Source organism: Arabidopsis thaliana (assembly GCF_000001735.4).
Source record: "Arabidopsis thaliana chromosome 1 sequence".
NCBI classification, from domain to species: domain Eukaryota; kingdom Viridiplantae; phylum Streptophyta; class Magnoliopsida; order Brassicales; family Brassicaceae; genus Arabidopsis; species Arabidopsis thaliana.
In genome coordinates, this window is record NC_003070.9 from 18,391,149 (window position 1) to 18,414,345 (window position 23,197).

Consider the following 23,197-nt stretch of genomic DNA (forward strand, 5'->3'; position numbering starts at 1 on the left):
CATCTATTTTTTTGGGAATATCTAATTCTCTAACCGTATTTATTCTAAAGTAACGAACTATTAAAAAGTTTACAAATTAATTACATATCTTTAAAAAAACAAATTCTGTGTAATATTTTTGTTCGTTGGTAATATTATTAAGAGAACTTGATAATCTTCTTGTGAGACTAATTGTGTTTACGCATCAACAACCCAAGAAAAATTTAAAGATTAATTAACACACTCTCAAGAGATTCAAAACTATCAAATTGCTCTAAATCTTCAAACATTTATGCATCCAGCTATCAAGAACACATCGTCTGCAATGTCAGAACGATTTACAGATACACTGCCTAAACAAAATGAGTTCACCAATCTCATGACTATTAACCTTTTGTTTCATCTAATCGGTTTGTTTAGCACTTTGCGATTCTAGCACAGAGAAATGTCTTCTTAGCTGAGATGATACCTGTGACAGATCCAGAGGAATGAAACTAGACGAAGACAACCTCAAATTTAGCACAAGGGTTGTTTTGAATGTGACTACTTAGACTCGAATTTCCCTCGAATTTGAAGTTGTACAAAGCCTGTCGTTGCGTTAGGCCAAGCGGGTAAATCCGATGTATTTTAAGCTCTTTGTCTCCTTTTAAGTTTCCAGGCCTTTCCTTCTTCCACACTGCCTCATGTTTTAAAGACTTGAACTTGGCGAGAACTGCAGATTCTAGAGCTTCCTGAGTCACACTTTTACCCCTGGATTGGACAAGAAACGATATTCCGGTTAAATCAATACTAATCATTGTTTTGATTCAGTGGTGAACCAAATGATAAGCTTTCTTACCTCAAAAAGACTGATTCCATTTCAAACCGGCCTCTTTCTCTAACAAAAACATGATAAACTGTGTCTGATCCTCCCCTGCTACATTTGCACGGTCGTTTCTTGAAATTAGGGCTTTCCTCTTCTTGTTCTCGGACCCTCGTGGCCAGGAAAATGCAGAGACGGCAAGAAGAGTGTACAGCAGCCATATCAACAAGTGCCTTGAAAGAATCTGAAGGACCCTCGTATTTCCATCTAAAACCAAAACAGAAGCATGAAGCTTTCAAGAAGAAGTTATCGCACATATTTATAATCATTTATGGAAATAAAAAATCAGACCTTAGTGTCTGATTATAAGCAGCAGGGTTAGCTGCGAGATACTTCATTCTCTTTGCAACTGGCTCTACATCTTCCATAGTCTTAATGTGAAGGAATGAGTCCGAAGCAGGCGCAAATTCTTCTATATTTGGAGGACCAACTACCACGGGGACGGACCCTGAGATCATATGTTGAAAAATTGCATAGCTTTATATAAACTTTTAATGAAATACTTCTGACAACAAAGTACAAGAACTTGTAAGATATGCTCACAAAGACAGATGAAATCTAAAACATACCAGCAACTAAGGATTGAAAGAACTTCTCGGTGACATAATCTTCCTCGTTAGTATTCTCAAAAGCCAAACTGAATTTGTATCGCTTAAGAGCTTCAACCTTGTCAACTACATGAATATTAATAAAAACAAATCACATCAAAAAGACAGCTCGTTGATCTACCAATGTATAATTTGCCTGATTTACTTATGTTACCTTTCCCATCCCGGTTTCGATGACAACCACCATAAGAATCAATCTTAATGTTAGTTTTCATCAATGCCTCAAGTGCTTGTAGACGAAAATTCCGAGCACCACAATTAGAAATAAAAGCAGCTGCAATAGCTCTCTCAGTTTTTGGCTGTACCGGAGACATAATATCATACTCCGCCCACGAAAAATATCCAACAGGAACATCTGATGATAGACTAGTGGTCATCACTATATCATAACCTCTCCTGATGAACAAGAAAACACATTACACTTCATATACATTCCACCAAAAGACACGTCGTGAAATACGTTTAAAGCAACTGTTGAGATTGTGCTTACCCACCGTCGTGCCTGTGCAAGATCATTTTCTGGATAATACTGTGCTGATTCCATGGAACGTATTATACTAAGAGTTCCAGGTTTCTGACCTAATCCAAACGCAGCATCTGGTGTTTTCCCTGAACTATCTCCAAATGTACAATCCACAGAACACCATTGAAAGTCCTAACCAATTGTGAACGCAAATGAAATCATTATTCTTTTATTCTACTGACTAATCAATCACTCTACTATATCTAGCCCAAAAAAGGAATGATCAAAACCATCTTCCACAGAACACAAAATGTTTTACCTTTTCACCACCAGAGATAAAAATTGGATCTTTAGTAAAATCTCTAGAGTAAGTAACTGAATCTTCTCTCATCAACCACTCCTCGCAGCTCCTATCAGTAAATAATCCGATCTTCTTCCGATCGGATCTCGCCGGTGGAGACTGCGAGAGTGACGGAGACTGGGTGAAGAAATCAGTCAACGTATCAACCAAAGCGACTTTATCGAGCCGACCCAGAAACCCGATCTCAGCGATAACTACCAGAGCAACGCAGAGTGGTAACAAATTCGATAATTTTCGCTTGATTGATGAAGATGGAGAAGAAGAAGACGAAGGAGAGCCATTGGTCGCCGGAAATTCATCGTGGGTAGCTCCGGCTCTGGGTCCTCGAAGATTCGAGAAAACACCCATTAACCTAGAGGATGAATCAAGGAAAGGAGGTGAAGAAAGGTTTTTGTTTTTTTTGAGGATTAAAGGAAGGAAGATTCTCGATAATTGATTGATTTGGTAAGTGTTTGGGTTTTGTTTTGTTTTGTTTTGATCTCTCAGTACGAGGCTTTATTAAGTTTAGGTAAGAGATTAGGAATGTGAATAATGTACACATATGTTTTGATTTTTTAAGGCTTAGCTTCAAAGTCAATGCACAAGTTATTTTATGGTCATCGACGGAGCCCATGAATTGGCCACGTATATTTATAGTTGGGTTGATGGTCTAGAGGTTTTAAAATACTCTTATGTTAGTATGTCACTTCCGCTTAAGTTCGAACCCCCATAGTATGAGTGTTTAAAAAGTGGAAGACCTTTTTATTTAATGGTATAACTGAAAACAGAAATTACACAAAGCCGGTATTGCTCGAGATGACAAATAATCAAAACTAATTAACAGAAAATGATTATCCAAATAATCAGGTTACAAATGACATCAAAACTACAATTATTATCACTTGCTTCTTTCTTCTTCAGTTAACCAATTTTTTCTAAAATCAGAAGCTATTTCATGCATCTCCGAAAACGGACATCATCTAAACTTTCGGTTTTATAGTCTTCACTTATTTTTTGGAGACTTCGAAAATGAAAGATCTTGAGCTACATAAGAATGACAAGACGAAACCAAATTATAGAGGGAATTGCAACTGCCGAAAAGTGCTTGGGCCGATGATGGCGATATTAAATCGATTGCATCAAGTTTGAAGGAATAAAAAAACAATAGACCTCACCCATATATGTATGTTGATTAGAATGGAGGAAGCTTAAAAGAAGCCGCCTTTACCGTAACACCAACTACAAGAACGATTGTTGATGGTAGTTTGGTCGATTGGTTGAAGGTTGAGAGAATCATCGATAAAACTTTGAAGAAGAAACTTGCAACAAATTCATAATAAAAAACGAAGTAAACATGAAAATTAAGACTAAAAGATGATCGACGTTGGTGCTATGGAAGACACTGACCGTCAATCTCCGATCAGAAAAGGACGGATAAAAAAACGGCTGAAAATAGGTTAAAGAAAAAGTTTTTTGCTATGAGAGAAAAATTGTTATTTTTAAAGTGAAAGACCTAGAAAAAGTTTTTTTTTGGAAATTAATTAAAATATAATTAATCATGTATGGAAAGAACTCCCTCGAAGAAAAAATACATTGTGTAGGATGAAATAGATGAAGACTCGAGATTGGTAAAAAGTTTGTAATATGAAAATATGAATATTTTTTATTCAAGATGAACAGTTGTGGTCATAAAAATAAATACATGTGGCTAGAGAGGCAATCTAGAAAAGCGACAAATGGTAGATATTGATGATAGTTAAGGGTTTTGTAATTTCTGATGATCAAAGAAAAGAAAAAACAAAAAAAAGGGATCATAAAAAATTATTGTGAATCTGAGATATTGAGAATTCTCTTAGATTATATTTGTAATTTATTTTTATATTTTTGGTAGGAAATCTAAATGGCATTTTAATTATTTTTTAGTTTCAAAAGGATTATATGTCTTTTTTTCAAAAACTAGTGTTACTATGGTAACAACTCATTTGAAATTTGAAAATTGTTATTCAACTTATTTCTTTTTATTTTATGTTTTCGTACAAAATTGAGTAAAGATTTATAAGTATTATTTCTTATTATAATATTTTACCTCCGTTTTTTTTCCCTATGTTTCTAAGTTCTAACTCTTTGTAAAGATAAACAATGAGCGGCCAAACTTTTTTTTGTTAACATTAGAAAACGGGTAAAAACCCAAAAAATACCTCAACTAATTTTTATTTGGACGTTTAATAGCTAATTATTTTTTGTTGGAAGAAAAATACATGAAATAATAAAACTGTACAATTTAAATACTCAAACAATTAAATGTTGTTATTTTCATACTCACAACAAAAATAAAATTCCAATTTTACTCTTATCATCTCAATTAACTATTAATTTTTTAGATTATATGACATTAAGTTTCTAATTTTGGATAAAAAATAATTGTATTAACATTTTAGTTTATGGTGTCTAAAAATTTCAAAATTTCAATTTTATTATAATTATTTTATTTTAAAATTATTTAGAGAAAATAAAAAATATTTTAAAATGGCCGGTAAACAATCTCCGTTCGAATTAAAATCTTTCACGAATAAAACTATTTTTGACAAATTCTAAACCCGATTCTTATCGTTTATCTCAAGATTTTTGACAAAACTATTTTTGAGATTCGGGTTGTTGTTTTTTTCAAAAATAGTTTTATTCGTGAAACATTTAAATTCGAACGGAGATTTTTTACCGGCCATTTTAAAATATTTTTTGTTCTCTGTAATTTCTATTTTAAATTTCAAAATAAAACAAGTATACATACAATTGATATTTTGAAAATTTTACACACTATAAACTAAAATGTCTAAATTTTTTTGTAATTTTTTATTTTTAAAAAATACATAAAATATCGATTAGAAATTACAATATAAAATTGTAAACCAAAACTAAAGAAATCATTTACTTAATTTATATTAAAAATATAAATAAATGTTTATAACTATGTCTATGAAAATAAAACATATTTAAAAATTGGGATAATACACTAATAGATATTTTTTTATGTGTAGCTTGAGCACCGAGCATCTAAACCGCTTTTTAGAACACTTATAGGAGAAAGATTAAATAAATTGTGTAAGTCATATATTTTATAAATTTTAGCTTTTTTATCTAGTTGATGACAGACCAATATTCCAATAGATGAATTCAATGCATTTATACATAAACTTCTTTATATATAAGACAATATTTAAAATTTTGAAATATATATTTATGATTAGTCGATTTAATTCTCTGTTTGGTTATTATTTTAGAATATTAAGAATACAGACAGTAGTAGAATTAAATAAATAAATGATGTAGAGAAAAAATGTGGGCTCGCCACATCAATAACAAACATATTTCTGGAAAATTTGTGTTCTATAAATTTTATTATAATCAAAGCTTCAATTGAAAATAGTTTTTTAGATATATTATGATTTTGACATTCAACTTAGGATTTGTTCTTTTACATTTTTGAAGAGTTTAACATTTGGAATCGCTTTATCATTCGGACAAGGGCCAATGCAAACACAATGATTTTTCCGACAAATGGCTTTTCTTGTAACTGGATAATATTTGAGGCATCTTTCTCGACAATGATCGCACGGTTGGTAAACATCATAATCGAAACATCCCGTATTCTGCTCAACTATATCAAACAAAATTAATTAATTTCGTCTCAGATAACAAAAGCTATATTAAGATTTAGGAGTTATCAATACACTGAACTAAGATATATACTATATGATATATTGCCAATGAATGTAGCCGAAACTAAAAATGACAGTAGAGTTACGTGAATGACAAGTCTACAATATTGGATACATATGCCAACTTATTACTGTATGAATATATTAAAGATAAATGCATACCTAAAGCAAATATCACAAGAAAGATGATGGGGACGACAAGTGAAGAAGTTGCCTTGGCCATTTTTTTTTCTTTCTTTTCTTTTCTCTTAAATTTAGTTACTCGTATACTGAATAGTGAATATAGATAAACGTGAAAAATTAAGAGACTACAGAAAGGAGATTTATAGAGGTGTGTCATGCATTGCACATACGGATTTATAGAAAGGAGATCTGTTTGATTTTATAAATCTTTTATGTATAGAAGAGTATATGATACTCTTACTTGTAAATATATTATAGAACGTATATATATATGATAAATTAATTCGTATTATAGTAAAATATATATTTCATTTTATATATCTTTTTTTTTATAGAAAAGTATATGAATCTTTTACTTGTAAACATATTTATAGAAAAGAATATATAATATATATATATATATATATTTCATATTTGATTAAAATTTTATATTATTATGATAAAATAAAATAATATAAATATAATTTATAATAAAAACCATATAAAAGTTTACACAATTATTCAAAACAAATAAATTTATCAGTTAAATGCTTATTATTTCATGCATTTGGTTCATAAAAAACCAACATCAAGTAATATGACAAAATTACAAAAACAATTTATGTTTCGAATTACTTCAAAACGTTCACATTAATAGTATTATTACAATACTTAGTTTGTATCTTGCCATTGTTGATGAATTGACTCTATGATTTTGATGGAGAAAAATATTAGGATTTTAGTTTATGGATAAACTTTTTTTGAAAAAAAACACAACCCGAATCTCAAAAATAGTTTTGTCAAAAATCTTGAGAAAAACGATGAGATTCGGGTTCAGATTTTTTCAAAAATAGTTTTATTCGTGAAAGATTTAAATTCGAGCGGAGATTGTTCCGCCCACTTTAAAAAATATTTTATTTTCTCTAAATAATTTTAAAATAAAATAATTATAATAAAAATGAAAATTTGAAATTTTTAGACACCATAAACTAATATGTTAATAAAATTATTTTATCCAAAATTAGAAAATTAATGTCATATAATCTAAAAAATTAATAGTTAATTGAGATGATAAGGGTAAAATTAAAATTTTATTTTTGTTGTCAGATCGTGAGTATGAAAATAACAATATTTAATTGTTTGAATATTTAAATTGCACAGTTTTATTATTTCATGTATTTTTCATGTATTTTTCTTCTTAGAAAAAACAATTGGGTATTAAACGTTTAAATAAAAATTAGTTAAGGTTTTTTTTTGGATTTTTACCCATTAGAAAACTCTTCCTTTTCATTTATTTTTACTTCTAGTAGTAGAGGTAATTTTTCTTTTTTGATTAACAAAGTCGTGAGGTTTGTTAGTAGAGACTAGAAAGTTGTTGAATGGGTAATTGATATGTTTTGCTCCACAAGAAAGCGGAAGTTTTTAAAAAAAAAGAAACAAAATTAGCATTACAATACCAATGATTACATATGTAAACAATATTTCCCGGAATTAGCTCGTATGAATCTAAATTAATATTGACAAAAAAAAAAATACCAATGATCACATATATGACAAAAAGAAAGAATGAAGGAGAACTCTATCATGGTTTGATGCTCATTCTATACGCTGGCCCAACGGTGACACGAAAGTAGACAATTCTTTTAAATAAGTTATCAAATTATAAAGAAGTAGAAATCATCAACATACCATTTACCAAGTGAGGAGAGGGCAAAATTTCCAAATTTGGAAGTGAATTGTATTAAACTCGACGCAAATCTTCTTAAAAGTCTTCTTCTTTTGGGTTGCTTGGATATAATGATTATTGCTTGATGTCAAAATTCGCACACCATTGGGATGATGGGACCCAAAAAGAATCACTACCCACTTCTGCCGTTGTTTCAACATCATTCATGTATAATAATCACAGTTTATCAAGCACACAAAATATCTTACATGAGTAACAACAATATGATATTAAAATTAATTTGGCACATAATTTAATCATTTGGTGTTCCGACCGACATGATACTATACTATAATTTTATTCCCATTTCATTTCTTATTTTTTTATATGCATAGAAAATTATTTAAATGCAAAATAAAATTTTAACCAAAAACCTCTAGTCTAGTAGTTTGTTCGATTGTATATAGAGTATTTTGTCATGTGCATAGATTACCACCATCTACGAACATTGTTGTGGTTTGATTTTCTCTTTGATCGCGGTAAACACCAACAATATATGACTAGACATTCATAAACTTCAGATGAGTTAGGATTTGATTTTTTAGAATTTTGGTTTTGAAAAAAAATTAGCCAACTAAAAATCAAACAAAAATTTACTGCGGTTCATAAGTAAAAAAAAAATCAATTTCCTTTTTAGTAATTTTCTTGGAGTCGAATTGAAGTAAAATTGTGCAGTTTACAACACAGAATTCGATATTTAAAAAATTTCTGTTGGCGAATTAAAATTGAAATACTATAATTATCCAAACTTTCTTCGGTTAGTTAATTAAGATCAGAAATAATGTCTAAATGGCAAGGTTAATATGGATATTTGTATCAGATCTAATCCCATTTTTAAAGAAAACAAACAAGGCAAAGGACACAATCAGCGACTAAAGCTCTCACACGTTACAGCTTCTTATTGGTTAAAAATGAACGTGGTTGTCAGCTAAATTAAGTGACTATGTTTAATAATCATTAAAACGGGATATTTATTAGTTTATTACCAAAAAATGAAAGCAAAATATCTAAACAATAAATAAAATAAAAAACCATAAGAGGAAAAAGCTTAACCCCTTAAAATGGCAGTTCGTGTCGAAGCTACTACAAACACACTTGTCGTCTCTTCTCTCTCTCGCAGCTCTTCTCTATTTTCAGCAATCGCCTATAATATTAGGTAAAGCTTCCTTCTTTTTGTTTATCCGTTTTCGTTTTCTTTTCTTCTCGAATCTGTCTTTGTCTTATCACATCCCCTGAAGTGTTATACTTTTTTTTTTTTTGGGTCCGATTCATAATATCTGTTTTGTCTTTTTTTTGGTTCTATGTTCTAAATCAAGTAGTAGTAGTAATGAAGTAACTATTCCTAAAGAAATTAAAGGATAAGACTTTTTTGTTTTTCTTCTTGAGGGTTTGTGTGATCTTGCTTTTACTCCAGAATCTTTTATAGATCTATCTTTTAGATACATTCAAGAATGGTCAAAGTTATGGATTTTGATCCAATCTTATATTTCTCTCTGAATCCAAGGATCCAATTTATACTCTCTGTATCACACACTTCTATGTATATGTTTGTGATTGATTGCTTCTGGCTAAAACTTTATAAAGTTTTGACATTTATATGAACGTTCCTGCCTTTTGCTTTTGGTCTTCTTTGCTTGCTCTTATGCAAGTATACTTAAAAGCACTATGTGACACATAGTTGTGTGGTGTGTTATACTCCTAAACCAGTTTCAATTTTCTGGTCTTGTTCTCTCTTAGGTAAAGCTAAAAGGGTCTGATTCGTTTGTTTTTTCACTGAAGAATTTGGAAGGAAGTGATTCCGTTGTGAAACAGAAAAGAAGTATGGGTACTCACATTGATATCAACAACTTAGGCGGCGATACTTCTAGAGGGAATGAGTCAAAGCCATTGGCGAGGCAGTCTTCGTTATATTCCTTAACGTTTGATGAGCTTCAGAGCACATTAGGTGAGCCGGGGAAAGATTTTGGGTCTATGAATATGGATGAGTTACTCAAGAACATATGGACTGCTGAGGATACTCAAGCCTTTATGACTACTACATCTTCGGTTGCAGCCCCGGGACCTAGTGGTTTTGTTCCGGGAGGAAATGGTTTACAGAGGCAAGGCTCCTTGACCTTGCCTAGAACGCTTAGTCAGAAGACTGTCGATGAAGTCTGGAAATACCTGAATTCGAAAGAAGGTAGTAATGGGAATACTGGAACGGATGCGCTTGAGAGGCAACAGACTTTAGGGGAAATGACTCTGGAAGATTTCTTACTCCGTGCTGGCGTTGTTAAAGAAGATAATACTCAGCAGAACGAAAACAGTAGTAGCGGGTTTTATGCTAACAACGGTGCTGCTGGTTTGGAGTTTGGATTTGGTCAGCCGAATCAAAACAGCATATCGTTCAACGGGAACAATAGTTCTATGATCATGAATCAAGCACCTGGTTTAGGCCTCAAAGTTGGTGGAACCATGCAGCAGCAGCAGCAGCCACATCAGCAGCAGTTGCAGCAGCCACATCAGAGACTGCCTCCAACTATCTTTCCAAAACAAGCGAATGTAACATTTGCGGCGCCTGTAAATATGGTCAACAGGGGTTTATTTGAGACTAGCGCAGATGGTCCAGCCAACAGTAATATGGGAGGAGCAGGGGGTACTGTTACAGCTACTTCTCCTGGGACGAGCAGTGCAGAAAACAATACTTGGTCATCACCAGTTCCTTACGTGTTTGGTCGGGGAAGAAGAAGCAATACGGGCCTGGAGAAGGTTGTTGAGAGAAGGCAAAAGAGAATGATCAAGAATCGGGAATCCGCTGCTAGATCAAGGGCTCGAAAACAGGTAAAGTTACCGTTTTGTTCTCAAAAACTTTGATATCAATATCATCTAACCAAACTGCCATTACCGTTTTCTTTTCAAGAACTTTGAAATCATTTTGATGTTTTGGCTAAACCTCAGGCTTATACCTTGGAACTGGAAGCTGAGATTGAAAGTCTCAAGCTAGTGAATCAAGATTTGCAGAAGAAACAGGTTTTTTTCTTCTACCATTTTTATTGCTTCTCCATAGAGAGTCTAGCTGGCTCAGTTATTTAACTGCGGTCTCTCTATGTTGCAGGCTGAAATAATGAAAACCCATAATAGTGAGGTAATAACGTTTTTCCTCTACTTATGTATATTTCATGTATACACCATCATTGTCTCTACATTACCAGACATTTTGTGTCTGTCTAAATGTAGCTCTATTGTCATTTTGATGACACACAGTTCACTGATACTAGTACTTGAATTTGCAGCTAAAGGAATTTTCGAAGCAGCCTCCATTGCTGGCCAAAAGACAATGCTTGAGAAGAACCCTTACCGGTCCGTGGTAAGAAGGTGAAGTCAAAGCAAGAAGAACCTGCTAATGTAATACAGGACCACTCAAAAGGAAGACACTGGGAGAGTAATATGTAATAGAAGATAGTGCTACTGTACAGGAGAAATTACAGAGACGCTTACAATGTAGAAATCTTTTGAGCTGAATTTAACTAAGAGTGCAGTCTGTGTAGAGTATGAGAGCTTTCAATATGAATTCATAATTTTCATAAACATATGTAAAACTTTCAGATTTAGCTATAGAGAAGATGTGACTAACTCAGAAAGAAAATCCGTTAATTGGAGAGTGAGGTAAACTCCGGCTGTAATGTGACCTGGAAGTAGTACTAGACGATGGACCAAAGATCCGGGAATCACCTCTTTGAATTCTCAAATTGCTTCTCTTCCTACTATCCCAGCCTATCTCTTCTTCAACCGCTTTAGCAAATGCGCTATGCACCGGATCACAGCTTTCACACAACAGCCTCAAGACTTGCTTAATTGATGGCCTAGACCGGCCTTCTTTCTCGGTACACAATCTCACAACCGTCACAACTGCATCAAGTTGTTTTCCTCCAGCATCATTAATAGAGTCTTTGATTCTCGGGTCTACCAACTCGAGGTGTTTTGATTTCGCCAACAAAAACCGCTGAGACATTTCCACAAGGTTCCTACCTTCATCAACTGCTCTTCTCCCGGTTATGAGCTCCAGCAACACAACTCCGTAGCTGTACACATCACTCTTCTCTGTCAACTCTTGCGTTACTACATATTCCGGATCTACATAACCTGAAAAAACTTCAAGTTTTTAAAACTCAGCTTCCATCAAAAGTAGTCAAGTTATTCTGTTCAGTATCTCTCCCAAACCTGGAGTTCCACGGATATCGGTATTCACAGGCTCAAAGCAAACAGAGCCATCTCTAGACGAATGTGCAAGGCCAAAATCTGAAAGCTGCACCAAGAAAACATTATTAGTTATCCAAATACCAAAGGGTTCTCTAACACAGAAGATGTGCAGTACTACATACCTTAGCGACGAAGTTCTCATCGAGTAATATATTGCTTGATTTAATATCTCTATGACAGAGAGGAGGATCACAGTAGAAATGAAGATATTCCTGGAGGAGAGAACAACGTGCAGCCAAGAACCAAAAACTGTAAAAGATATATTATCAAATCAGTTTACAGAGAAAATGTAGATGAAAGACTTTGGAATATTTACCAAAGCATTTGCCACATCAATTGCAATTTTCATTCTTGTTCCCCAACTAGGTGGAGGCTTTCCAATGGCTGCAAAGGAAAAAATTGAAACAAGAAAAGTATTCAACACTCAGGACTCGTACACTTATGGTAGAAGAAGCATATACATACCATGTAAGTGATCTTTTAAGCTGCCATTTTTCATATAGTCGTAGACCAAGAACCTGAATGATTGAAACAATATAAAATGAGAACACTTATGGTTTAGATAAATGCAGAAGGCGAAAAAGCAATGTATGGTTCTTCACCTTTCTTTCTTGTTGATGCAAAAGCCTTTCAAAGCAACGAGGTTACGGTGATGCAGCTTAGCTAAAAGCCCTATCTCTCTACAAAAATCTTGTTCAGCTTGTTCAGAGACTTTGTTCATCTTTTTTACCGCTGCAATCAGACCATCGTTGAACTCGGCTTTGTAAACAGTACCAAAACCTCCCTGACCGATAACCGTGTTGAAATCATTTGTTGCATTTGTCATTTCCTTGTAGCTGAACTTTCTGAAAGCTGAGGAAGAATCATCTGCAGAAAAAAGCGTTTTCAAGTCATTTCTTAGGTATCTTATATTATAAAACAAAGAACTCAACTCTCTATTTTCACACCTTCATGAATCTTGAATACAGGAAGGGAAGAAGGAACTGATTTTGTTGACTTTCTATCCAAGCTCTCAGATTCATCCAGTTCCCGGTTCTTTCTACGGATAAGAATTACCAAGACTACAAGCATCGTAAGAGCAACAGCTGTAACAACAATCCCAATGGTTGGAACCATTGTTAAGTGATATGGATTGGTGCTTCTACTTGTAGTCATTTGAGAATCACTGTTGCTTGGGCTAATACCACCAACCGTGCTTGGAGAAGGTTCTGGACTTGCCACTGGTGAAAATGACTCTGTCGATACACAATGAGTTACTAAAGAAACTGATGAGATACTAAGAAAATTGCAGTCATGAGTCTAACCTGAAGGAATGTTAAGCTCTGTCACTTGAAAGAAACAACTAAGGAGTTCAAGAGCTGATGTATCGTCTATTCGGCTTGCTAATGTAGCATAAGTCGCATCACGACAAGTACACAGAGTAATGTTATTAGTCTCTGCACCTATGAGATTACGAAGGTAAGTGATGCCAGAGTTCAAACACTTTCTGCATTGGTGTCCCGGCGAAAATGGGAGTCTGCAGTTTCTTGAAACATGTCCAAATCCCGGAGACTGATGCATTTGTGTAACAGTGGTTCGACCGTCACAGTCATACTTAACAAGGATCTTGGTTCCCAAACCGCAGAAACTAGTGGCGTTTCTCGAGACTCCGTAGCCCTCCATGGCTCTAGAGATGGAAGCAATGCAGGTTTCAGATAAATCTGATGTGACTCCAAGATTAGTTGACAAGTTCGCGTAACGAGCCACGGACACCGCAACAAAAGCGTTCATGTAGCGGCAACATTTGCCTCTGTTGGTTATGTTGGAGCACACAGTAGCTACTAGAGTGAAATTTGATCCACTGAAATCTAATGGACAATCTGCAAACACACATGACAATGCAGCATTAGTGTCTGGTAACCTATAAAGATTGGTCCGCAAGTTTCAAGCTTTTAACTTTCTAACCACAATAGCTTGAAAAGAACAAACAAAGTTTGAATTTTTATGGTTTCTCAAGATCTGATTTCAATTTAAAAAGAGAGTATTTTTGCATGTAAGCAACTAATGAACCAAAATTATGCGAATTTCCATCGAAACTCAAATCTAGTCAAAGAAAGCAACAAAATTTGCAAAATCCAGAAGCTCAAAATCCAACATTCATAATCTTATCCTGATTTAGGCAAGAACAGGATTAAATAATGAAGCTTTAAAAGAGAAAGAAACAGAGGAAAATCGATAAAGAGAAACCTGCAGCCATTAGTGAAGGCAATTGGGTAGCAAGTAATGCAATTAATGCCAACAAGAAAGCTTGACTATTCACAACCATGGCCAAGAGCAACCAGAGAGAGAAAGAGAGAAGAGAGAACGAGATTATAAAAAAGGAGTTTAACGGAAGGTCCCTGTGTGAATATGACATGCGAGGCTCTGTGTATTGTTTTGTATACTCACTGACAAGTGACAAGGAAAGAGACAAATTTTAGACTTGTCAACTATTCAATTCGTGATCATAAACGAAGACAATTGTAGAAAAGCCCCTAACTTTCTCATTTCATCTCCTTTCTAACCTACAAGTTTCTTTTATGCATAACATACCAACACTAAACTTGTGAATGTTGAAGGAAACATAAAAAAATTTGATATTCAGAAATTTGTATTAGATTAGTTTCTTTCCTGTGAAATGATTTGGACCAACACAACAAAAATACATGATTAGTAGTAGGATTAAAACTGAAAACAAATTAAAATGGAGGTCGCATGTTTGTATCATGATGTCTCATGCCATTTCGTTAATTATTAACTTTTGTTTGTTTTTATTCGTTTTTTTAAGATTATAAAAACACACAACCGTTGTATGATTGTAATTTGTAACAACAATTGTTAATTCATAATTAGTTTCTAAGCAAATATTCTACTTTGTGATAAAACGAATAATTATACCTTTGTCTTTATCTTGGAGAAGAAGAAAGGTATATATTGCTTGTTAAAAAATAAACAAACAAGCATTTATGAAGTGTTTGGTGAAGCGAAAGCGACATAAGGATAAAATGGCTCGAGTGCTTTGGGATTGATCCTAAATCATCCCAGTTTTAGTTTTGGATATAAATTCTAGACCGAATTCAAAAACGAGAAAATGAGATGGAAGTAGCAATGTGAACCCAAATGGAAATGGTCTACATAACGTTGGTAGGGTCACTCACATGTGCAACACCCTGTCATATCTCAGACCCCTCAACTGCAATATTTTTGTAAAGGTTTAGATTTATTGTATGCAATTTTTTCCTACAACATTCCAGTAATGCCATGCCATATACAAAACGTTTATATGGTCGGTCTTATGTAGGCAGGGTCGGCCCGAACCTTTTTTCTGTATGTAGGGGTTGGATACGGAATAGATATCTTATAAAAAGCAATATTTGTGATCCGTTTTGTAATTAAGGAATGACTAATAATTAGGTAATTGTTACTAATCTTAAGCTGGTTCTAGATGAATGATTGTGTAGATTGTATGATAGTCGAAAAGGTTACACAAGTTATTGAGTTTGCAAATTCATAAAAGGCAAAAGAATCAAATAAGAAGGGATGTAAAAAATGTTTCACGAGTGGTTACAAATGTGAGTGTGAATTAGAGCTGACGATTTGGGTCCCTACCTACCCAATAAAAACAAGATTTTGAAAAAGAAAAACTTCTTGAAATTCTCGTCCTTGTGCCAATTTTCCATGATTTGTAATTTATAACTTCGAGTTGGTTCAGACCTATCCCAGACCCAAACTATGTGTGAACTGGTTTAAGGATATTGTTGGCAAAGTGGGCTATGATTGGGCCGGCTGAATGGATCATCAATGGTTTGTAGAAGGAATGTGAAACTAGTTAAATGGAAAAATTGACGTGAGAAGCTATGTTAGGAAAGAAGGTATGCAATTGCGTGCAAACTTTTCTAAGTGTTTGGGCTATTGCTATCATGCCATATTTGCCTTAACATCGTCTAAGCTTCAAAGCCGTTTCATCTTTCTGTATTAGTAAAATGAAAGAAAAATAAAATTCTGTATATTTGTTTAAGTCTTTTTTTTTTCTTATGTAAAAAACAATTACAAGATAACTCACATTTTATTATTGTTGTTGATATGTCTTTCCCTTATAATTGTTGTTGTGTAAGAAAGTTCCAGGCAGAAAAAGGTCTTAGCATTAAAACCAAAAAAAATAAGAGTTTTGAAAAAGAGACCATGAAAAACAAAAGTGGCGACCAAAACAACAACAAACCCACTAATTTTGCAGCATTTATTATCATCATGTCTTCACCGACTCACGCGCACTTCCGTTCACTCTATTTTTATCCTTAAAATCCTCTCATTGTATTTACTTTATTTTATTTGTTTCTTAGAATCTTTTTCACGCAAATGCAAACCACCAACAAATCTATATTCTAGCATGATGATGAAGTAGCTACTTGCTTCTTCTTCTTCTTCTTCTTAAATTTTGGGGTTTTTACTTTTTGGTGAAGACAGCCATGTTTCAAAGATTATTACTCTTCCTTCTCATTGCTCTTCTGCTCCAATCTTCTTTCCTTTTAGAGATTTCCTCTGCTCTCAAGGTAACCAAATCTCATCAAATCTTACAACATTTACATTTGTGTCTGTCCTCTGTTCCGACCAAAAGACAGAGGATCTTTATTAGTTTTGCAGAAACATACAATTAATCATCGAGTACTATAGAAATTGGTAGTCTAAAAATCTTGTTTTAATCAAGATCCTCTGTTTCTTGGGAAATTTAAAATATCCTATCTTTCCTTATTATTTGGTTTTGGATCGTAGGAAGGAAAAACATGTATAACAAACAGCAACTGTGACGCTGGATTACACTGCGAAACATGTATAGCCAACACTGATTTTAGACCTAGATGCTCCAGAACCCAACCCATCAACCCCATCACCAAGGCAAAGGGGTTGCCTTTTAACAAGTATTCATGGTTAACCACACACAACTCTTTTGCTCGTTTGGGGGAAGTATCACGGACCGGTTCTGCTATTTTGGCTCCTACTAACCAGCAAGATTCAATCACAAGCCAACTCAATGTAAACAAAGTTTCAAATTTTTAGTAAACCCTTTTAACATTTTTTTCATAAGTTTGAATGTTTTTGTTGGATTATTGCAGAATGGTGTAAGAGGGTTTATGCTCGACATGTATGACTTCCAAAACGATATCTGGCTTTGCCATTCTTTCGATGGAACATGTTTCAATTTCACCGCTTTTGTAAGTTTTGATACAATATATGTTTGTTGTAAGTATGAGGTATATTAAGGTCGGTCCACCGCCAAAAATGTTGAAGATTTTTTTTTGTTTTTGTGTGCAATGTGGTAGCAACCGGCTATTAACATTTTAAGGGAGTTTCAAGTGTTTCTAGAGAAGAACAAAGAGGAAGTTGTAACGATTATCATCGAAGATTATGTGAAATCGCCTAAAGGTCTCACAAAAGTGTTTGATGCGGCTGGCTTACGAAAGTTCATGTTTCCAGTATCTAGAATGCCCAAAAATGGAGGGGACTGGCCAAGGCTTGATGACATGGTGCGAAAAAACCAACGGTTGCTAGTTTTTACATCCGATTCACATAAAGAAGCAACCGAAGGGATCGCCTATCAATGGAAGTATATGGTTGAGAATCAATGTGAGTCCTATATATGATGCAAACCATTTTATCTTTACATTTGTATATATGCATATCTTATTTTTTTGTTAATGAATGAAAAAAATTGCAGATGGAAATGGAGGGTTGAAGGTAGGAGTGTGTCCAAATAGAGCTCAATCAGCGCCAATGAGCGATAAATCAAAATCTCTTGTTCTTGTGAACCATTTCCCTGATGCTGCGGATGTGATAGTAGCATGTAAGCAAAACTCAGCTTCTCTTCTTGAATCCATAAAGACATGTTACCAAGCCGCGGGACAGCGATGGCCTAACTTCATAGCAGTCGATTTCTACAAGGTACATCTATATTTCTAGTTTTTGAAGATTGTCTGGATCTTGTCTTATTGAATTTTTGTGTGTGTGTGTGTGAGTTCAGAGAAGCGATGGTGGAGGAGCTCCGCAAGCGGTTGATGTTGCGAATGGCAATTTGATATGCGGTTGCGATAACTTTGCAGCGTGCAAGGTCGTTTTCTTTACCTGTTTTGAATTTGAAGTCGTTATGTAAATTTCGATATAGTTTGTTAAAATTTTCAATATAATCTGCAGGCTGACGGCAAATGTGGATAGTAAGAAAGACTGAGCCACCAGAAGCAACTCCCATAACCAAAGGCTTTCTGCGTTTGTTGTCACCTTTGTGTCATCTTTTCCATAAAGTTTTAGCTAGTGTAGTAACGGTTAGTTTTTGTTTTAGATTATTTAGAGATTAGTACTGTACTGGTTAGTTTCATTACTCTAAATTTCCTAATCATATATGAACTAGTCACCGAATAATCTATATATACTGAAAACACTGGTGACTAAAAATGTTAAACACAAAGTTATTTAATAGCTAAAAATCTAAATTAGGGACATGGTATGTTATTTGACCACAAAATTTGTAGTATAGTTTGTAAGTACCGATGTCACCATCGGATTTAAACGCGATAGAATTTGTGTCATCTAAAATTTAATTCATTAGCTCAAGTGGAGGACCAAAACATGTAATATAGTCTTCTTTTAAGAGTCAGTCCACTAAATCAACTGGAAAAGTTACATTAAGTCATTTATATATTTCACTCACCCTCACTGGAGAATACAAATTTTTCTTTTTCCTTCTTTCCCACTCTCTTTCTTGTTTCTACTATATCCATGTTTCCTCTAGTACTGTTTTCTGGAATGTAGAATTATCCAATAAAAACTTGCTACAATTGCCTTGTTTTAGAATTTAGAAAAGATTAGGAAGGTATGGAGAATAATAGGATGACAACAGAAGAAGAGACATTGTCATGGCTCTCTCTTTCACCGTCGAGTACAAAACCAACATATATATTAGCGATTTGTTATGGCAGACGATCTCCGAGAGGCGGATTCAGATCAATTTGCGCCGCGCATTTCTTCTTTTCCAAATATAGTAGAGAGCACTATGAAGTGCAAGCTGGAGAAGGAGACTCCTTATTCAGAGTAATTAAACGAACGGTAAGTCGGAATGCTATACACTTATATGTTTTTTTTTGTTTTATAGACACTAACTATAAACTTAGTTGTTGTTTCTCTAAATAACAAAGTGTATTTAATGACAAAAGAACAAATGAAAAGAAAAATGATGTCAAGTGTTGTGCCCTTTATTTACAATAATACACATGGTTCCATATTTCTTTTTACACTAGTTGCCAAATATTAGAGATAACAACATTGCAAACCCAAGGTCACAAAAGGAACCACATAACTTGAGTAGATCCATTTAAGAAGCTCCAAAACATATTATAAAAACACAGCTTCATGTTAGATGTTGATGGTTTGTGACAATTGGTAATGTCATGTCTATTTTTGCTTAGCTCCACTTACACTCCCACCCTTTTTTTTTTTGGCTGGACTACTGTGTATATATTAACCAAGTTTGTAAATTCTAAATTTAGAGTATTGGGTGAAATTGTCGTCCATTGCTTTTAAAAGTTTTTTTAAAAAGAAGATGTTTATTTTATGCCATACCAAACCTTTGGATTAGTCAATGGTGCGTGCAAGAGTGGATACATTCTGATCGATGATCTGATCGATGATATCCACCATTGGATGAACAATTTTACAGTGATTCACACAAAGCAAGATGTACAAAGAAAAAACAGAAGGATGGATTATACATCAATGAAAATACATATAGTGATGATCCGAAAGTACACAACTACAATACATTTATTCACTTATATTGCATTAGACACCTCAAATTATAAACAACTTGGCTTTGGCTATATATATATATATATATATATCGTTACTTGATAAGAAAAAACGGCCAAGGTTATAGATTCCGAAGCCGGTCCGGGTTAAGTGTGTTGTAAGTTACCGGATGAGAAACTTGAGCTTTTTCCTCCTCCAATCGTTCTTGATCCGGTTTACCCCGGTTTGGATTCTTATCACAAGGGACAGTAAACAAAGACTTGGAATTAGGACAAGTCTGTTTCCGCATGAAGAACTTAGCACACTCCGATGGCGTTTTCTGGTTTGGAAGATCAAGTATACAATTCATACTAACGTCCATAATTTTTCTCTTGATGAGTTTTCTACATTTCGGACCAACCTGAGTGAAGTAATTATTCGAGAGAGAAACGTTTTGGAGACAAGCAATCTCGCATACAATCTCCGGTATGGTTCCATAGAACTTGTTTCCGGCTAAATTGAGTTGTTCCATCGTTTCTAAGCAACCGAAAGAGTACGGTATTGGACCGGTTAATTGGTTGAACCCAACATCGAAAACAGTGGCTCGGGTTAGGTTTCCGATTTGGTACGGTAAGCATCCGGTTAACTTGTTATTCAGGAAAAGGACTTCTTGTAGGTACTTGATGTTGCCTATGCTTTCGGGAATTGGACCCGTGAACCTAAGTCACATCACAACAAATATTAAAAATAATAATCTAGCTACTCAATAATCACACATTCAACCACACTCTCTCTATTCTTGCACCTCTGACTAGATCAACTAGTTGAGAAACTAACCTGTTGTTGGCGAAGGTGAGGTAAAGAGCAGTGATGGATCCAAGATTGAGTGGAAGCTTCTGAACAAGATTGTTGTTGTTGATGAACAAGACGTCGAGGTCGAGATTAAAGACCTGAGGAGGAACAGAGCCTGAGAAAGAATTGAACCTGAGATCAAGAAACGTGAGATTGTTTCCTTTCAAGACACTAGTTGGGAAATCTCCTGTGAGTTTGTTGTTGCTTAGATCGAGCTCGTATAAGAATTTCAAATTGCTGAAATCAGGCACAGAGCCTGTGAAACCGTTGGAGTTTGCGTGGAAGATGGTGACTTCTTCTAACTTGTCGAGGAAGTTATCTAACTTGAGGATCTTGCCTATCTTGCCTCTCAAGTTTAACCCATTAAACTGGACGCTCGCGAGTGCGAGATGCTTTGTTTTCGGGAAAATGGCGCATTTGAGTCCGAGGTATTTGTTGCAAATGTCGGGGCCTTCCCAAGACTTAAGTTTATCATCTGCGACTAGATCCTTAAATCTTTGGAGAACTGGATAGACTTTCTTTAATAATGAGCTCGCAAACGGTAGATCAGGTGTTGGCGGCGATGGCTGGGGTTTAGGCGGTGCAGGCGGCGGAAGCTGTGGAGGAGGTGGAAGCTGTGGAGGAGGAGGGCTTGGAGGAGGAGAGGGTGGAGGAGGGCATGGAGGGGGAGAAGGTGGAGGAGGGCATGGAGGAGGAGGAGGGGGAGGAGGGCAATCTGCAGGTTCTGGTTCTGGTTCCGGTGAAGGTGACGGTGGAGGATTGTTGTCGTTACCACCACCGATAATGATTTCTAAGGATTTTCTGTCGTTAATGTGGTTGTTTCCGGTGGTTGAAGTGAAGTGGAGATTTGAAAGTGAAAGAATGAGAAGAAGAATTGAGAGAATTGAAGCCATTGAGTTGATGAGATTTTGTGGTGAGTTTTGAGGATAAGTATGGGGACTATGTATATAAGGAGATTTTAGAGCATAGAAATAGAGAAGACTAAGAAGCTTGTGAAGTCAATGGACATTGTCTTTTGGGTAGTGGGAGCTACAATAATTATTGATATTTTGGGTAGTAGACTATGTAAGTTTTTACATAGGTATGTTTAGTTATTGATATCAAACTGAGATGTAATTTTTTTTTTGCTATATAAAAATTTCATAGTATGAGTATCTAAATTTATGAGTAGTATAACTTTGAACTAGGGAATCATATGAAAGCTAGATAGTTGAAAGTTAAACTAGTCATAAACTTATAGTCATACTATGAACTTTTATGAGTAGTATGAATTTTAAAAATGAAATGGAGAAAGGAATAATGAAATGTAGCATTTTGAGCTGTTTTTTATAGTAAAACATATTTCATAGTAAAATATATGAATTTAATCATCTTTGAGTTGTTTATTGAGTCCAATAAGTACATTTACCTGGCCCAACCTTTACTTTTTATAGAGAAATACTTTAAAATAACATGAAAAAATTTATTATGGACAATTATAACACAAACTTCACAAATTTCCAAAATTAGCATTAGTAATTTTACATAATAACTAATTTATTTTTATCTAAATATATAAAATTAATTATGATTTTAAATCACAAATCGTGTGAATTATCAATCAAATGCTTATATTAGTCTTTTTAATATTAATTTCATGTTATTTTTGGAAGTTTGAAGATTGTGTGCTAAATTTGATAAGAAAACTTATTTTTGTTATTTACGAGAGTTGTCTATTTTTTTGTTGCCGACAAAACCTCCTAATAAATAAATACTAATATATAATATAACATATTTAGAAAAGAGAATTGAACGGAGCAAAAGTTTATCAATAATGATTATCAGTGTGGAGTTTTTGGCCATTTACGGATGATTTACCTTTTTGTGAGAACGTTCATTAGAGAACATCAGTGATTTTTCAAGGATAGTTGGGGATGGGTGTATTATTTTGTAACAACAAACAAGAAAGAGCATCTCTAATGGTGAAATATTCACCAAGTGTCTCTTATCAATATTATAATATTATTTAAATATAATTTTGTTATTTAACTAAATTTTAAGTGATAAATAAAAATGAACAAATCATATTAAGACATTATACTAAGATATGTGGTATTTGGGATTTTAAATAAGATTTTATATACTTTAAAATAAGAACCATTCTTATTCTCTTGCCTTTTCTATTATTATTTTTGATTAATTAATATTAAAAACTCACCATTGAAGATGCTCTAAAACATAGTCAACTTGGTTTTAAAAAAAGAAACTAAAAAAAAAGATAAATGTTTATCTGTTGTTGCTTGTTGTTTGATACAACATGTCTCCTCTGATATGAGTTACTTTTAATATGCAGGAACAAGAGGATTGGTAGAACGTTATATGAAACAAGAGGTATGAATATTATATTTTCACTTTTCTCACTCACTACTTTTCTCGTATTTCATTTATTGTTTTTTTTGTATGACTAGAAAGTCGGAATT

At 34.0% G+C, this 23,197-nt stretch overlaps 6 protein-coding genes, 2 long non-coding RNA genes and 1 other non-coding gene across 16 annotated transcripts; 2 read left to right on the plus strand and 7 right to left on the minus strand.

Annotated features, from left to right (window-relative positions):
* Positions 1 to 124: 124 nt before the first annotated feature.
* Positions 125 to 2,882, minus strand: FUT12 (fucosyltransferase 12). Its single transcript, NM_103858.5, has 7 exons — positions 2,232 to 2,882; positions 1,944 to 2,104; positions 1,604 to 1,845; positions 1,411 to 1,515; positions 1,133 to 1,289; positions 818 to 1,048; positions 125 to 729 (listed from the first exon to the last, which is right to left on the minus strand). The coding sequence occupies exons 1-7, from the start codon at positions 2,619 to 2,621 to the stop codon at positions 474 to 476; spliced, it is 1,542 nt and encodes a 513-aa protein (NP_175393.1). The 5' UTR covers positions 2,622 to 2,882; the 3' UTR covers positions 125 to 473.
* A 170-nt stretch (positions 2,883 to 3,052) lies between these two features.
* AT1G09595 lies at positions 3,053 to 3,705 on the minus strand. 2 transcript variants are annotated; one of them, NR_143504.1, is made up of 2 exons: positions 3,428 to 3,705; positions 3,053 to 3,296 (listed from the first exon to the last, which is right to left on the minus strand). It is a non-coding gene; the product is annotated as an uncharacterized misc_RNA (transcript). The 2 variants fall into 2 exon arrangements; NR_143505.1 differs by having other exon boundaries at positions 3,053 to 3,705.
* A 1,890-nt stretch (positions 3,706 to 5,595) lies between these two features.
* On the minus strand, positions 5,596 to 6,306 carry AT1G49715 (Defensin-like (DEFL) family protein). Its single transcript, NM_001036086.3, has 2 exons — positions 6,131 to 6,306; positions 5,596 to 5,907 (listed from the first exon to the last, which is right to left on the minus strand). The coding sequence occupies exons 1-2, from the start codon at positions 6,189 to 6,191 to the stop codon at positions 5,705 to 5,707; spliced, it is 264 nt and encodes an 87-aa protein (NP_001031163.1). The 5' UTR covers positions 6,192 to 6,306; the 3' UTR covers positions 5,596 to 5,704.
* A 1,432-nt stretch (positions 6,307 to 7,738) lies between these two features.
* AT1G07583 lies at positions 7,739 to 7,979 on the minus strand. The gene has a single exon (NR_139272.1). It is a non-coding gene; the product is annotated as an other RNA (long non-coding RNA).
* An 875-nt stretch (positions 7,980 to 8,854) lies between these two features.
* Positions 8,855 to 11,480, plus strand: ABF1 (abscisic acid responsive element-binding factor 1; the record flags this gene model as incomplete). Of its 3 annotated transcripts, none has more annotated exons than NM_103859.5 (5): positions 8,855 to 9,012; positions 9,594 to 10,676; positions 10,794 to 10,865; positions 10,951 to 10,980; positions 11,129 to 11,480. In NM_103859.5, the coding sequence occupies exons 2-5, from the start codon at positions 9,678 to 9,680 to the stop codon at positions 11,204 to 11,206; spliced, it is 1,179 nt and encodes a 392-aa protein (NP_564551.1). In that variant the 5' UTR covers positions 8,855 to 9,012; positions 9,594 to 9,677. The 3 variants fall into 3 exon arrangements, with proteins under 3 accessions (NP_564551.1, NP_001185183.1, NP_001322564.1); NM_001198254.2 differs by having other exon boundaries at positions 8,858 to 9,012; positions 9,636 to 10,676; positions 10,951 to 11,005; NM_001333400.1 differs by having other exon boundaries at positions 8,918 to 9,012; positions 9,636 to 10,676; positions 11,129 to 11,206.
* Positions 9,039 to 9,658, minus strand: AT1G07587. Its single transcript, NR_139273.1, has one exon. It is a non-coding gene; the product is annotated as an other RNA (long non-coding RNA).
* On the minus strand, positions 11,358 to 14,533 carry AT1G49730 (Protein kinase superfamily protein; the record flags this gene model as incomplete). Of its 5 annotated transcripts, NM_001036087.2 has the most annotated exons (10): positions 14,322 to 14,415; positions 13,400 to 13,954; positions 13,043 to 13,330; positions 12,698 to 12,962; positions 12,561 to 12,613; positions 12,412 to 12,479; positions 12,218 to 12,307; positions 12,057 to 12,141; positions 11,865 to 11,978; positions 11,382 to 11,744 (listed from the first exon to the last, which is right to left on the minus strand). In NM_001036087.2, exons 1-10 carry the CDS (start codon positions 14,398 to 14,400, stop codon positions 11,470 to 11,472), a joined length of 1,872 nt encoding a protein of 623 aa, NP_001031164.1. In that variant the 5' UTR covers positions 14,401 to 14,415. The 5 variants fall into 5 exon arrangements, with proteins under 5 accessions (NP_849788.2, NP_001031164.1, NP_564552.1 ...); NM_179457.4 differs by having other exon boundaries at positions 11,358 to 11,978; positions 14,322 to 14,533; NM_103860.3 differs by having other exon boundaries at positions 11,382 to 11,978; positions 12,218 to 12,479; positions 14,322 to 14,420.
* A 1,718-nt stretch (positions 14,534 to 16,251) lies between these two features.
* On the plus strand, positions 16,252 to 18,874 carry AT1G49740 (PLC-like phosphodiesterases superfamily protein). The gene is made up of 7 exons (NM_103861.4): positions 16,252 to 16,663; positions 16,884 to 17,144; positions 17,225 to 17,323; positions 17,432 to 17,735; positions 17,827 to 18,050; positions 18,130 to 18,216; positions 18,300 to 18,874. The coding sequence occupies exons 1-7, from the start codon at positions 16,580 to 16,582 to the stop codon at positions 18,318 to 18,320; spliced, it is 1,080 nt and encodes a 359-aa protein (NP_564553.1). The 5' UTR covers positions 16,252 to 16,579; the 3' UTR covers positions 18,321 to 18,874.
* An 834-nt stretch (positions 18,875 to 19,708) lies between these two features.
* AT1G49750 (Leucine-rich repeat (LRR) family protein) lies at positions 19,709 to 21,868 on the minus strand. The gene is made up of 2 exons (NM_103862.3): positions 20,724 to 21,868; positions 19,709 to 20,605 (listed from the first exon to the last, which is right to left on the minus strand). Exons 1-2 carry the CDS (start codon positions 21,629 to 21,631, stop codon positions 20,029 to 20,031), a joined length of 1,485 nt encoding a protein of 494 aa, NP_175397.1. The 5' UTR covers positions 21,632 to 21,868; the 3' UTR covers positions 19,709 to 20,028.
* Between the last annotated feature and the right edge of the window lie 1,329 nt (positions 21,869 to 23,197).

Excerpts from the sequence above, each read along its gene's own strand:
- FUT12 (NM_103858.5), bottom strand. The coding sequence starts at position 2,621 with ATGGGTGTTTTCTCGAATCTTCGAGGACCCAGAGCCGGAGCTACCCAC. Across the intron at positions 2,105-2,231 it reads TTATCTCTGGTGGTGAAAAG|GACTTTCAATGGTGTTCTGT; the intron begins GTAAAACATTTT and ends ACAATTGGTTAG. Across the intron at positions 1,049-1,132 it reads GCTTATAATCAGACACTAAG|ATGGAAATACGAGGGTCCTT; the intron begins GTCTGATTTTTT and ends TTTTGGTTTTAG.
- AT1G49715 (NM_001036086.3), bottom strand. The coding sequence starts at position 6,191 with ATGGCCAAGGCAACTTCTTCACTTGTCGTCCCCATCATCTTTCTTGTG. Across the intron at positions 5,908-6,130 it reads TCTTGTGATATTTGCTTTAG|TTGAGCAGAATACGGGATGT; the intron begins GTATGCATTTAT and ends TGTTTGATATAG.
- AT1G49740 (NM_103861.4), top strand. The coding sequence starts at position 16,580 with ATGTTTCAAAGATTATTACTCTTCCTTCTCATTGCTCTTCTGCTCCAA. Across the intron at positions 16,664-16,883 it reads AGATTTCCTCTGCTCTCAAG|GAAGGAAAAACATGTATAAC; the intron begins GTAACCAAATCT and ends TTTGGATCGTAG. Across the intron at positions 18,217-18,299 it reads ATAACTTTGCAGCGTGCAAG|GCTGACGGCAAATGTGGATA; the intron begins GTCGTTTTCTTT and ends TATAATCTGCAG.
- AT1G49750 (NM_103862.3), bottom strand. The coding sequence starts at position 21,631 with ATGGCTTCAATTCTCTCAATTCTTCTTCTCATTCTTTCACTTTCAAAT. Across the intron at positions 20,606-20,723 it reads CTCACCTTCGCCAACAACAG|GTTCACGGGTCCAATTCCCG; the intron begins GTTAGTTTCTCA and ends GATGTGACTTAG.